Source organism: Echeneis naucrates, chromosome 4 (assembly GCF_900963305.1).
Source record: "Echeneis naucrates chromosome 4, fEcheNa1.1, whole genome shotgun sequence".
Classification (NCBI taxonomy): Eukaryota; Metazoa; Chordata; class Actinopteri; order Carangiformes; family Echeneidae; genus Echeneis; species Echeneis naucrates.
In genome coordinates this window covers 14,149,198-14,163,718 of record NC_042514.1, presented here as the reverse complement: position 1 = coordinate 14,163,718, position 14,521 = coordinate 14,149,198, and the positions used below count along the sequence as shown (strand labels likewise).

General features: G+C 39.9%; 1 protein-coding gene across 2 annotated transcripts in view; it reads left to right on the top strand.

Annotated features, from left to right (window-relative positions):
- The window catches only part of suco (SUN domain containing ossification factor), a 38,803-nt gene that overhangs the window by 18,913 nt on the left and 5,369 nt on the right, over positions 1-14,521 (top strand). Inside the window, exons 5-21 of one of the 2 annotated variants that reach the window (XM_029499752.1) lie at positions 101-241; positions 572-761; positions 2,951-3,062; positions 3,455-3,582; positions 3,817-3,884; positions 3,979-4,086; positions 5,228-5,333; positions 7,046-7,066; positions 7,348-7,403; positions 8,389-8,480; positions 8,804-8,869; positions 9,716-9,799; positions 10,950-11,034; positions 11,200-12,573; positions 13,115-13,202; positions 13,334-13,438; positions 14,167-14,321. In XM_029499752.1, coding sequence (XP_029355612.1) covers positions 101-241; positions 572-761; positions 2,951-3,062; positions 3,455-3,582; positions 3,817-3,884; positions 3,979-4,086; positions 5,228-5,333; positions 7,046-7,066; positions 7,348-7,403; positions 8,389-8,480; positions 8,804-8,869; positions 9,716-9,799; positions 10,950-11,034; positions 11,200-12,573; positions 13,115-13,202; positions 13,334-13,438; positions 14,167-14,321 — 2,979 coding nt within the window. The remainder of the gene's footprint in view (positions 1-100; positions 242-571; positions 762-2,950; positions 3,063-3,454; positions 3,583-3,816; positions 3,885-3,978; positions 4,087-5,227; positions 5,334-7,045; positions 7,067-7,347; positions 7,404-8,388; positions 8,481-8,803; positions 8,870-9,715; positions 9,800-10,949; positions 11,035-11,199; positions 12,574-13,114; positions 13,203-13,333; positions 13,439-14,166; positions 14,322-14,521) is intronic. The other variant, XM_029499753.1, reaches the window with a different exon arrangement.

The window sequence follows — 14,521 nt, the reverse complement described above, 5'->3', positions numbered from 1 at the left end:
TTCCCTCCTATCCAAGCTCACCCTACTCTCTCCTCACCACCTCCACCTTTTCCCCAATGTAAGGAGATGTGGTAAACCCCATGTCCTTTCTTTCCCTCAGTGCAGTGCGGGTTGTCAGTGCAGGAGATGAACTCCCAGTAGACAACTTTGTCTCTCCTGAGCACTCTGATTCACAAAGTGGGGTCATTCCCTCCGAACTGGCAACCTGTGAAAACTCTCCTTTTGGCAGCCCTCTCCTGAGGTGAGTTTCTAACCCTCAGAAGACAATCAAAGCACAGAAACAGGTAATCAAGGTACAAGCTGCACCTCTCTGCCGTGCGCAACCGTCGACTGCTGGCCTTGCTCTCCACTTACTCCTGTTTTTCAAATTTTTGATTTTCTTTTTCCATCGTTTTTGTCTGCTCCCAATCGAGGACTGTTGATACTGTGAAACCCAATATTTTTTTGTCCAGCATTGCTGTGCTCTCACTTATACTTTACACCTTTCTTCATCCTTATTTCTCCCCACCCCATTACCTCTCCACCTGTCAACTCCTTCTCCCTTCCAACCTCATTGGCCCTGTGTTTGTAGAGCGGCTGACATAGAAGACCAGCGGTCAGACCAGGGCCTCAATTTGGGTACAGAAGCAGAGGTCCAGGTTCTCCCAGGTCATGTGGACCAGGAGCAACAACAAGAACAGCGGCAGCAGAAGCTGGAGGGTGGGTTGTCTGATTTGGACAGAGAGGGCAACACCTCCCACCGCTACGACTATGAACAGCAGGTCAGCATCTTGTAGTTCCCAAGAATTTCCAAAGTGCATTTTGATTCAGTACATAGTAGTAGAGGGAGCTTTTTTAGAGCTGCATAATGTGAACCTTTAAACATTTGAAGGACTTTGAGTCGCATGGCAGTTTTGAGTAGACAGATTCTTTTCAGTAGTCATCAGCAGAGACAGGCTGCAGGTAGAATGATTTGGACACTTATCAGACAAACATAGACGCAGATGAAAGTGCTGTCCTTTCATAGGTCACCACATTTTTGCTCGACAAAGCACTGCATATCATGTACTTGTGACTGCTGGCTAGATTGCAGTGAAAGTTATAAATATTCAATGCATGCAGAGCTGTTCTCACTTAGGGAAGCTTTTACATTTTTTAATCTGACCCAACCTTCTTCTCAATTTGAGAATAATTAGAAGACAACTGCATCTAAGAGAAGTGCACCTGCAGCTGTTTTGCCTTGGTGTGTCAGATCAACGATGTGCTGACTAATCTGTGTGGTTGCGGATGATTATTGAAGTGTTTACGTAAGAGGCTCTCTGAGTTGGAGGATTGTTAGGATCAAACACTCTTGTGAGGTCCAAAAGGGTGCTTACATAATTCATCAAAGTATTATTCTCAGCTCAGTGCCTGTCAATGCCTCAGTGGCCATGCAACTAGCTGATTCCGATCAACAGAGCACAGGAGTTGGTTGATTGTTCCTCAGTGGCATGGCACAGAGTTCATACAGTGGCTCACAGATCTCATTTTAAAGAAGCTTTTGAATCATCCTCTAATTAATAAATTTTTTAAAAGTGGAATGTTTTGAGGTATTTGTAGGCAAGCGCATGTTGTGCAGCCTTACACAAAAAATCGATTCATACAAGAATTGCAATTCTGGCCGGTTCTGGAACATACGCATGCGCAGTAAGCACCAAAACAAGAAGGAAACTACAATAATGGAGCAAAGAGAGATTCAACCGGCCCCGTCTTCGTTGAAGGCAAAGTTTTGAGTCATTTTGGGTTTTTACCTAGAGCCCTATAAAATCTGTTTTGTTTGCCAAATTACATTTTAATTTATCCCATATTCGTTTTCTTTCTTTCTTTCTTTTTTTTTGGTTTTACATTTTTGAGAATTCCGTTTTTAGCATTTTATGCAAATTTAAGCCTGAGACAGTGTTTTAAGTAATGAAATATAGACAATTTCTTCAGTTATAACTGAAAACACACCAGGAATCGAACTGCAACCTTCTTGTTGGGAGGCGACACCACTAACCACTATGCCACCGTGCTGCCCAATTCACCACACACATTTACATCAAGTCACCAATTAAGCTAGACATGTTCAGGCGCCCTCACTGGAAATGACTACTACGCTCATGTCACCACATTCATTCATTCATTCATTCATTCATTTGTTTATTCATTCATGGGTAGGGGGGTGTGCATTATTAGTGACCCCTGCAGAGCATTTTCCCGACAGATACGTTCCTTGTTATTCCATAAAGAAAATCCAAAAAAACTTTTATGTAAAATGTAAGCCAGTTCTGTTATTCCGTGTTTATAATGAATTCTGTTTTTAATGTGTAATTCTGTGATTCCGTGATCGTGGATTTTATAGGGTATGTTTAACTGTACTATTTTTTATTTATTTTTTTATTTTTTTTAAATAAAGAGAGACTTGTATTTTTGTTACTTAAGTGATATGTGATATTACTTTAATGCAACAATCCCATCTCAGAATGGATAAATGTTTAAAACTTAATAAATGTGAAAAAGACACTTTAATGCCATTCTGTCTCGCAAAGCAGACTGGAATCAATCATGAGGATCCTTAGATTAGACACCTATAGATTGAAGCAGAAATCATCATGAATCAAATCAAGTCCCAAAAATCAGAATCCAATCGAATCGTAAGATAGTAAAAGATTCCCACCCTTACTATCAAGTCATAGATCAAAAGAAAATGAAAAAATTCCACTAGGTGAAATGTTTAAATGTTTGCGGCTGCTTTCTGTTGATTAATGTACCTAACCCAAATCTTCAATCGGGGTAAAAACTTCTTCCAATTTTCTGCCCAATTTATTCAATTTCTGCTTTAATCACACAACACTATATTATGAGTGCGTTATGTATTAATAGGAACAAATGAAGGACAATTATACTTCATTCAATTGTTTGGACTGTTGACTTTTTTGACTGTGTGTTTCAGGCAGGGGATGCTAGTATTGCTAGAGAGACAGACCCCTCAGTGCCCAGCAAAGAAGACATTCCCACCTTTGATGAGTGGAAGAAACAAGTTATGGAGGTAGAGAAGGAGAAAAGTAAGTACACATAGTGTTAACATCCACATTTGGATACTTGTCCGCCAATGGAAAGAAAGAGATTCTATCAGTCCCCCTAAATCTCGAGGCTGCAGCATTACTTTGAAAAGTCGTTTGGGTGACAGTTTTAATCTTCGTTGCACCTTTTTTGGTTCTTTCTGCTTCATGTTGAGTATTTTCTGAGCATTATTCACCCCTGTCTTCTCTTGCTTCCTTCCTCTTGTTCTATCCCTTTCTCTATCTCTGTTCGGTCTCTCTCTCTCTTTGTGGTCAATTGAGCGTGTGTTTATGTGCATTGCATAACCTCTCTACTTGTTTCTCTCATGCAATGCTCTTTTTCCAGAGCGTCTAATGGGACCCAGTGTACCCAATGTACCACTCTTTCTGTGCAGGTCAGTCTCTCCATACCTCAACCAGTGGCAGCCCCCATCCAGTTAAGAAAGTACAGAAAAACTTCAAAAACAACTACGCTTCTGTGGAATGTGGTGCCAAGATCCTCTCTGCCAACAATGAGGCCAAGGTTAAACACACATCACCATTTTCCCCTGTTGCCTTCACACAAACGCATGCAGTAGCAATAGATGCAGCTGTCATGCTGTGTCAGCAAATGTATAAAACCTATCTCACGATCTCTTTTACACTGAAATTGTGAACATTTAATTCATTCTGTGATGTTATAAAAGTGAAAAAAAATATGAAAAAGTGTAATAATGTTAACAGATGCCAATTCGTTTGCTTTTTGTCTCTTAATCAGAGCACTTCAGCTATTCTCATGGAAAATATGGACCTTTACATGCTAAATCCTTGCAGTAACAAAATCTGGTTAGTATGATGCGCAAAACTGTTGAATGACAGACAGATTTTGGAGTAGATTTTAAGTTTATGTCTGAATAAATCTTTATTAACCTCTCTCCAGGTTTGTGATAGAGCTGTGTGAACCCATTCAAGTAAAGCAGCTGGATATTGCTAACTTTGAGCTCTTCTCATCGACACCCAAAGACTTTCTAGTTTCCATCAGTGACAGGTATACTCACTTTATTTCTTTCATATGCATTCAAACCCTAGAATCTAACCCAGGTTAGATTATGATTAAATTAACACAAAAACTGAAAACACGATCACCAGACTTCCATCATCAAACCAACAGAACAAATTAAAAAAAAAAATGTGCTTTTTGGGTTAGGGTTGTGTGTGTGAGAGAGAGTCTCCCTCTAGCCTCCTTTAAATAAGCTGTGGTGGGCAGTGCCATAAACTCAGTGTGGAGAGGTAGAAAAACATAAGGGTTGAGCTCTCAGGGGCACCATACTAAGTGGATTTGCAACAATCTAAAAACCTTGCATTTCACTTTTGTGCCACAGTATTTTATAATTAATTGGAATATCATTCCAAGTACACTGTCAGGGAGAACTGCAGAGAGAATAACACAAGGGGTGAGCATTCAACAGTGTTTCTTTAAGTTGCATTGCATTAAGCTCTCAAAAATAGAACAAAACTGAATCCAGCATCTTCTGAGAGATACTGAGGTGCATTTTCATGCCACTTTTGTGCTATATCCTAATTGGTGAATTTCCCTTTGGGGATCAATAAAGTTATATGTATCCATCTATCTATCTATCTGTCTAATTGGTTGGAGTCTCACTGCCAATACACTGGGATCTGCAGCTGATAGACAGTTAACTGGAAAGGAAGGCCCATCCCATGTATCAGAATAACTTTTTCAGTAACATAAACTTAAATCTGCACTTTATTTTGACAGTGGTAATAATTAGATGGACATGGGGATAGAATTTTGAGATTATATTAGCCTTGATGTTGCTTGTGAACTTGCATTTACATTTTTATCAAATGTGTAGTTTATCCAGAAAAAGGACCCAAAAAAAACCCCAGACTTCGCTCATTTTGGGAAATCATCAAACTGGCTACCAACCTCATCAAACAACACCATTGCTGGTTAAAACAATGTTATTTTTGGGGTTTTAACGCCACAATTTATTTCCACTGTCATCTTGCATTACAGCTCACAGAGTCAAATTTCTGGCATGGGTGTACAGACCTCCGTTCATAATTTGGATAGTGCTGGACCTTTAAGAATGTGCTGGTCCTCTTGTGAGTGCAGTGTGGCCCCTGGAAACATGTATCTTACTGTTTATTTGCTCTGTTTGCAGATATCCAACCAACAAGTGGGTAAAGCTGGGAACTTTTCACGCCCGTGATGAGCGCATAGTCCAGAGCTTCCCACTGGATGAACAGCTTTATGCTAAATATGTTAAGGTACTTTTTTTTTTTCCTACTGCCAGAATAATACATGCACACCTTAAGGAGAGAAAAGATAAACAATGGATCTATTCATTCATGGTGTTTGATCACAGCGAAGTAGATAAATATACGTACATGTGGGATTGAACAAGGAAGTATTTAATGACTGGGTGACCTTATGACTTCATGGGAAATTATCCATGCTCTTCTCTGCTGCTTAGAATCTCCTCCCTTAACTGGATGACTGTCAGGGTGTGCACTCCAGAAAGAGTTACTCCTGTAAGAACTGGAGGGCAGATACACAGATGAGGCTGATTATTTTATTTTATTTTTTTATTTTTTTATAGATTGTGTTTTGCCCAGAAATATTCTATTAAAGGTTCCTCATTTGACACTTTTAACAGTACGGATACGCACAAAAAGTTATAGTTGTAGTCTTAAGAACCAAAAACTATGAAAATGGAGATTTATATGTCTTCTCCAAAGTTTCTCTCTGGAGTAGTGACAACAGGTCATTGAGCCAACCTGAAAAGAGGTTGTGAGCCTCTCTTCTAATTGAGGTAAGATAACAATTTTCTGACAGAGAATAGTGCAAAAAAAAAAAAAAAAAAAGGAATCCTGCAATGTTGGATGGTAGTTCCAGGTCAAAGTTCAGGTTTTTTGTCTCTGGGGATTTCATATTAATATAGAACTAGACGTCTTTATAATCTCAAAAATATGAACATATCACTATCACAATATAGGAGTTCATTCATTCATCCATCCACCCATCCATCTTCTACCACTGAGCTTTTTCCGGGTCGTGGGGGTGTTGGAGCCAATCCCAGCTCCCATTGGGGTAAGGCGGGGTACACCCAGGACAGGTCGCCAGTCCATTGCAGGATCAACATACCGAGACAAACAACCACTCACACTCAGACCTACAGGCAATTTTTCAACTGATATTCCTGTCTCTTCATAAAGTTACCTGACCAGCCATTCCTATCTGCATCTCTCTATCCAAAAATGTTCAGAAAGCAGTAACATTAAAATGGCAAACTAAAGAATCTCTCCTTTTTATTCAGTCACAAATAGAGCCTTCCTATTGACTGATTGACTATTCAGTCAAGTCTGTGCAAAGTTTGTGCACTCTGACCAACAAAACACAAAAAAATTTGCCAACAAGAAATTATTTGTCTCTTTATTATATCCATAAGTCAATTATGGGACGACATTCATTGGCACAGGTTGATATGTGATATTTTCTGAGCTTATCTTTTCTTTTTACTTGTTTTACTTGGTTACATTTGATTTGTGCTCAGATGTTCTTGTTATGTGGTGACTGTGGGTGTCATGTGTGGGTGATCACTGTGATTCATGTCTTCAATGGAAAAAAAAAAAGGACAGTTATTACATAAACTTATTTTGTCTCAAAATCTGAGAATCACCTGCACCACTCTTATCTAACCATTTTAAAATGTGTCTTGTCTGTCTCATGTCTGTCCTCCGTTTAACTGTTCCTCCATCTGTCCTGCTTTTGCTCCTCTTTGTCTGCTGATTAGAAACTACTCTTTAGTATCTCACCCATTGTTGAAAAGTGATTTACAACGTATCAGCAGTGTGTTGGTCATATGAGAGCTCAACTGTAACCAGATGCTTGACTTGCTTGTAGCTTGAATCAGTCTTTACTGATTTCTTTTTCTTGTTTTATTTCTCTCTCTTTCTGTCCTTCACCTGTCTCGCATCAGATGTTCATCAAGTACCTAAAGGTTAGCACTCTTCTCTCTCTGTCCAGAGGTCATGATGTGCTTTAAAACACATTCATGCATATGGTCATGTATCATAATAAGTGATCTTTGGCGGAGCTTCTTTAATGCATGTGAAAGATATTTAGCAAGTAAAGCATGAACACAAACTATTTTGTCAGTGCTTGGTAATTTTAATACTCATCTTCCCTGATTTGGATTGTGGATTTGTGGTGTGGGATTGTGTCTGCAGTGACGATGTGAATGATGTTTTCAATCAAAAATTTGGTCACTTATCCCTGCAGGTTGAGCTCCTCTCGCACTTTGGTTCAGAACACTTCTGTCCCCTCAGTCTTATCAGGTAAGAAAAAGACAAGACAATTAAAAATAGGCTTGTGGAATCTAAATTGGAATAAAATAATAAAAAATGATAGATGAAAGACAGAACATTGTCTATGTAAATTTAATTTTGGTTAAAGAAAGAGTTTAGTCTTTCAGAAGCATTTTTCCACAATGGAAAAAGTATTGAAGTTACCGGCCTTTATTTTTAGGGGCATAGAAACACTGCAGGAACCTGGAAGCATTTCTAATTCAAACCACATACTGCTTTGTTAAACTAAATTAGTTTATTATATGTATACTAATACACATATTCTTACTATCCTGAAGAATGATTGCAAGGTGAATTGACGACATATTGTGCCATGATGCCAGGAACTGTGCTGTAGTAGTATGTCACTGTTGGATCATGTACCAGTCATGCGCATTTCAAGTCTCTATATCTCTCTATGGTTGGCAGCTTGTGCTCATTAAATCCAGAAAGTAGCTTATGTGTTTTATCTTTTTACTAGATTTGCTCCAAAGTTTAAGTGTCTCCAACGTAGTGTGTAATCTTTTTTGAGCAGTGTGGGGCTTATTATGTTGATTCGGAGAAACTGAGTAATTGTTTTTTGTTCAAACACACATTCACTTGCATGCCTCTCCCACATTATGAGGGTCTAAATCATTTTGTCGCATTTTAACCAGGTCTTTGGAGGGAGGAATTAAGAAAGCATATCTCTATAGGCGCTGGAACATATGTGCTGTAAATAAATTAATTAAAAAAAGACACTGTTTATCAACTATTTACATAATGTGGCAGTTAGTTCCAATAGATACATCTCATGCAAGTCTGTTCAATTATTGAGCTTAATGTTGTCATGTTCTTAATAAAAAAGCAAACCTCTTTAAGATCTGATGTGAGTGTTCTAGATGTTACCCTAGAAAAAGGTAACATCTCTTTTTGCTGTTTGATAACACTGGACCTTTCCTGTAGGTGTAACACCCTGTGTGTGTGTTTTGTGTAGGGTGTTTGGTACCAGCATGGTGGAGGAATATGAGGAGATAGCAGACTCGCAGTACCCTTCAGAAAGGCTAGAGTACCTTGATGAAGACTATGGTAAGTTGTTCAAAGGTTGTCTCATTTTTTTTCAACATTGCTAGTTGAATTCCTAATGCAGTCACTCAAGTAAGAAAAGAAAATGAATGAATATGAACATAAACATAACCTCCTCTGGCAGGGGACCATATGAGAAGAGTTGTTCCCTAACATAGTTACAAAATATGTTGAAATGGAGTCCCAGTTAATCTCTGCTGGGCTTTTGCTGCTGGCCATACATTATCAGTCTCTCAATCCTGACCCACGTGTTATATTTAATTGTAAATTCAAATGAAAGAATAACACTTATGATATGCTGAAGTTGCCTTTGTCTCTGTCTTCAGACTATCCTCCTGGTTACCAACCAACAGAGGACAAATCCTCAAAAAACCTGCTTGGCTCAGCTACCAGTATGTGTAAAACCACACACACACACACACTGTGTATTAATAAAGAATAAACATACAATACAACAATGCATCCAATTTTAACAGAAAATTAGATTCTTCCTGATCGAGAAGAATCAAATATGGGTTAATGAAGAGCACTACTGTGTCAATTTGAAGTAGGGCATGTGAAAATGTTGTTGTTTTACTTTGACAAGGTAAAAGTTTGTCATTCTGTTGTAGCTTGACACCTGATAAATTCAAAACCCTGAACATTTTCAGTGGAGCTGCGTTAGATTCAATGTCATTAACCTTGTGCAGGATGCAGAGTTTAAAAATATATGTATGCCAGTTCGGCTCTTGACAGTTATTGATGCAGAAAGCTGAGCAGACGGCGATACCTTTTCCAGACTCAATCAGATAATGATTAATGCTTAGAGAAGCATTGTTGAATGTTTCCTCAGTATCATAATCCACTGGGACTCACATATTCATATAAATTCACACCAACATGCACACAGACACACTGCTGCCCTTCCCTCACTTGACTTACTGACAGACACTATATACACAAGGTCTCAAACAAGAAAAATCACAAAAAACTGTAGCGCAAAAGTTTCTGAAGGGGAATTTAACCTGAGAACATGTGGCGTGAATGGAAAATTGGAGAAGCTGCAAGAGAAAGGTTTTGAGAGACAAGTAATTTTGTTTAGTTCAGAAATGCAACAGCAGAAAAGAGAAAGAGAAGACAAATGTCAAAGCCTCTGGCTTCATTGAAATGTGGCTCGCCCCAAGTGGCCTTTTAATTTTTTAGATGTAAATGACTGAAAATATCTGCTTTGTATGTGTGTTTGTGTCCTTTTTCTTCAGATGCCATCTTAAACATGGTAAACAACATAGCTGCTAACATGCTAGGTGGAAAACCAGAGCTGGAGAGAGGACCAGAAACGGGAGGTACTGTTCTGTGGAATATTAGTTACACTAGTTCCTTATTTTCAGTCCTGCTTCACTTTCATATCCTTCATATCCTTCTTGTAAATGCCCGCTAAGGTGCTTTTTTTACCTCACGTCTGTCTTGCCATTTTATTGTGTAAACTGCTATTTTAGAGCAGCAAAGAGGAGTTGATTTCTGGTAAATCGTATAATGTCAGATTTCAGTAAAAAAAATTTTGAACATGTTACACTGGAAGATTGCACCAGTGAAATGAAAATTTGTACATTAAGCAAAGATCCAGTACTGTACCTGGTATCAGCAGATACTCATCAGAGAAGTGGAACATCCCTGATGAGCGAACCTAAGTTTACAGTAGAAAATGTTACATGTGGGTGGATTACCTAATTAATTGAACTTAAACTCCCATATCTTCTGTGAGTTAAGTGAACTTTGGCTTGAAAACTACCAACAAGACTGTAGATTGCACTCAGGCTTAGTCATTGTCATTTCTGAAGGCTTGTTTTACAGGTGTACTTCTATTCATCTATTTTACACTCATTTCAATTTTTGCACGCTTGTAAGGAAGCATTCGAGACTCTTCCTGTCTTTCCTCTCAATTTGTCTCCAGCCTGCCACTTTTCGCACACACTGTTTTGATTATATGCTTCTAAAACTAGGTCAATTGGTTTCCTTCCCTACAGTATGAGCATATGGATATCCTAAACATTCAAGTGTATATGTGCCGAGAGAGCCAGATGTTTGTTTGGCTGTTGGCAGGAGGTCTGTAGCTGCATTTCAGCAGAAAATTGGCTGTGTGTTACTTCTTGGTGCAGATTTCATATGAATTATAACTGTGATGTCAAACCTGCTCCTCTCTCTGTTTGCCACACAGTTTCAAAAGTGGTCAAAATTTGCCACATGCTTTGCGTTGAAGTAAAACAAAAAGAACAATGAAACGCTTGTACAAAAATACACACACAGTCCAGAAGAGGACTCATTTTTAACTGGTCTATACTGCTTCACTTTTTTCTGACTTTTCCAAACATTGGCAGTCACACAGAGCATGGATTTGCTCTACACCGTGCATCTGAAGTTATGCGAGTCATTGCAATTTGAAACAACAGTGAAGTGTTATCACACCTAAATGTTGTTTTGTTGTCCAACTGTCAGGTAACACAACAGTAGAGGGAGATGAAAAGGAAGGGAGCACTGAGACTGAGGCTAAACCTGCTGAAACACCTCACGACTCTACAGAGTAAGAACAATAAAAGACAAACAAATCTCTCTGATTTGATTTATATATCACAGATATATGAAATCAAGAATGATATACAGCCTTCCAAAGAAAAACAATAATACAGAACAACAATAAAGTTCTCTAAATTTGAAAGTGTCTCTAAATTTAATGTTTTCCCCTCAGACCTGAATCTGCAGAACCAGTGCAGCCTGCTCACCAGGAGGACTCTGTCTCCAGGGATTCTTCCACACCTTCCTCCTCCTCCTCCTCATCCAACTCCCATGAGGACAGACAGATTGTCACATTGGTAGAGGAAGAGGAGGATGAAGAGCCCAGACAGTCCACTGTCACCCTGATGGAAGAGGAGGAGGAAGAGAAGAGAGAGGAGGAGATGAGGAAAGAGTCTGACAGGAACCAGCGGGAGAGCCAGACATACTGTCCATTCTCATGCGTCTCCTCCTTGTCTCTGTCCTGCATGGCTACCCTGCCAGAGCTGCTCCATCGCTGGTGTTCTGCCCGGCTGGCCAAGGAGAGACTCCGTAGCCTCAGGCAGAGGCAGATGAACTCTCAAACACAGACACAAGCAGATGCAAACACCCCTGTTCACACACACACACCGCCACAGATCCCTGTCCCTCTGCCCACACCCCCACAAGAAGTCCTCCCCCCAACTGAAAAAGAGCTGGAGCCTGAAGTGACTTTTAAGGGTCAGAATGAGGGAAAATCTTTGGGTGAAGCACACATTGCTCACACACATCTCAACACTCACATTGCTGATGCACACACTCCAGAGCCTGACATCCTCCTAGAGCCTAGTAGAACTGCCACCATCCCTCCTCAGAGTTTCTCAGACACCCACAGTTCTGTGATGCGGCCGACACCCACCCACGAAGAAAATTTGCTTCCCCCCATCAAAGAGGCAGCCCTCGACCCAGTCCTCACTCCATCCCTTCATGCAGACTCCATGCCAGAGACACAATTGGCCAGCAGTGCCACTCCAACCCTTGCCGTCAGCTCTCCCCTACAGCAAATCCCCTTTGAGACAGCCTCTCCTGGTGTTGTGGTTCCTCCTATTAAAGAACAGCCTGTTCAGCCCCTTCCCACTGCATCAAGACCTGAAGACCTTATCTCCCCTCCCACTGAATTACCAGCAGCTGTCCCAATGACTGACACCTACACAGATGCAGTTAAGTCAGTCTCAGATAGCGGGGACTCACAAAGACGCAGTGTCCAGGTTCCTCAGACTCAGGGGGAGCAGGCGGACTCTCCCACTCAGACCGGAGAGCCCCAGCGGGTGGAGGACACAGTGGATGATGACCTGTTGAGCACTAATGGAAATGGCAATATCCACCGCACAGCTACAGACTTCTATGCAGAGTTGCAGAACGGAGGAGATTACAATGGTGGGGCAGTAAATGGGAATGGCGTGTTGAATGGCGGAGCAGTCCACGGCTCCAGCCAGAAAGAGAGTGTGTTCATGAGGCTGAACAACAGGATCAAAGCTCTGGAGATGAACATGAGTCTGTCCAGCAGATACCTGGAGGAGCTCAGCCAGAGGTGAAACTACTGGATACAATCACTTTTTTGCACTACATACACATATTTCCTTTTTTGCTCTTAATAGACAATTCATCCACTGTTTTTTATATGGTGAATGAAAATTCAGACTGCATTTAATTCTTCTTAATATGAAGATATACACAATATGTACAATATGCAAAACCAAATGTATTGCAATCATCACAGTTTTGATTCATTGCAGCCCTAGTTTGTATGCGACACACAGAGCTGATGGTAAACATGCTTCTTAAATCGGAATAATCCTGTCATATCACATCTTCATTGAAAAATTTGACATTTAGGAAAAAAGGCGAAATTTTGAATATTTAACACTTTACATTGCCCATGTCAAAATGTAAAAACATTTTCATTTTATGAGTAATATTGGAATATTAATGTGACTGACACGTGTGCATGTCACTTTTTTAAATCAAGTAAAAATAATTGTTTAGTATATGCTTTATCATATGAACATGAACTCAATGTTTACACTGTAGAAAAGTTTTTTTTTATAGACCTTTGCATTTGTCTTGTTCAGGTACCGTAAGCAGATGGAAGAGATGCAAAGAGCATTCAATAAGACCATCATCAAACTGCAGAACACCTCTCGCATTGCCGAAGAGCAGGTCTTTTTATTTTATTTTATTTTATTTTGCAATCAGAAATAAAATAATTGATCAACAGGAGGTAGTATTTGGCAGTATTTACCAACAGCTGTGTAACTGTTGTTCTTTGTCTCCTCTGTACATATTTCCAGGACCAGAGGCAGACAGAATCCATCCAGGTCCTGCAGAGCCAGCTGGAGAATGTCACCAAACTGATGTTGAATCTCACTGCTGCAGTCGGCCAGCTGCAAAGAGAGGTCACTTGCACACGTCAAGAAGAAGTCACACTATTTCTTTTCCTGCTGCTTACACAGTGATTGGAAATTGTGTGTGAAGCTGTGTGTTTGTTTGTTCTTTTTACTGAAAATCTTCTGTATATAATGGGTAACTTCAAATGGAAAAAGCCCACTGGCCTTGACCTAGAACAAACAGTTACTTGTTTTGACTGAGCAATGTAGTTTCCTAGAAATTAGTAAATATGGGGGTTTATAAAAAAGAAGCATTTGGAGCTGACTGGAAAGCAGCTGCCAAAAACTGAGATTTTCACCTAAAAGCCTAAAAAAAAAAACGTTACTTCAAAAGAGAGGAATGTGATGAATCTCTACCCCAAACACACAACTCTGTTTTTTTTTTTTTTTTTTTTTAAGGCAACTTTGAGTATGAGTTGTTGATTTTATATTGGCCTATAGAAATCTGGTTCTTCATACCCTGAAATGCAACAGTGGTTGGATCATACATGAGCACACAGGGTTAAATCAAAATCAGGCTTATTAAAAACAACTTTGACCCAGTCAATTTTGCTGGGTCAAAGTTGGGAGCTTGCTTGACCAGAAACAAAAGTATATAACCTTTCAGATAATTTTTTTTGTCCTACCACCACCAGCTGTTAAAAAAATGTTTAATGCTGTATTTATGCTCAGACAGTCATAATGTCTCAGATGTATACGACTGGCTCAGCTTTTCATTTTGATACTCTTATCTGCAGGTATCTGATCGTCAGAGCTACCTGGTAGTCTCTCTAGTCCTGTGTCTCTCTCTGGGCCTTCTGCTCTGTCTGCAGTGCTGCCGCAGCTCCTCTCCCAACCCCAGCACCACTGCTGTGGCCCTCCCCAAGAGCAATCACTACCCCAGTCCTAAAAGGTTTGTCTCAAATACAAATTTTTATCTCTGTACAATTGACTTTTAATTCATTAGTCAACGACCCTCAGTTCTGCCTCTGCATCACCTAATTTTTTGTCCTCAAGCAGAATACTCTCACTCCTGTCCTGCGTCCAACGCAGCTCAGATACTTCCCAACATCAATTATATTGGAATTTTTTACCAGACTCTGGAACACTGGA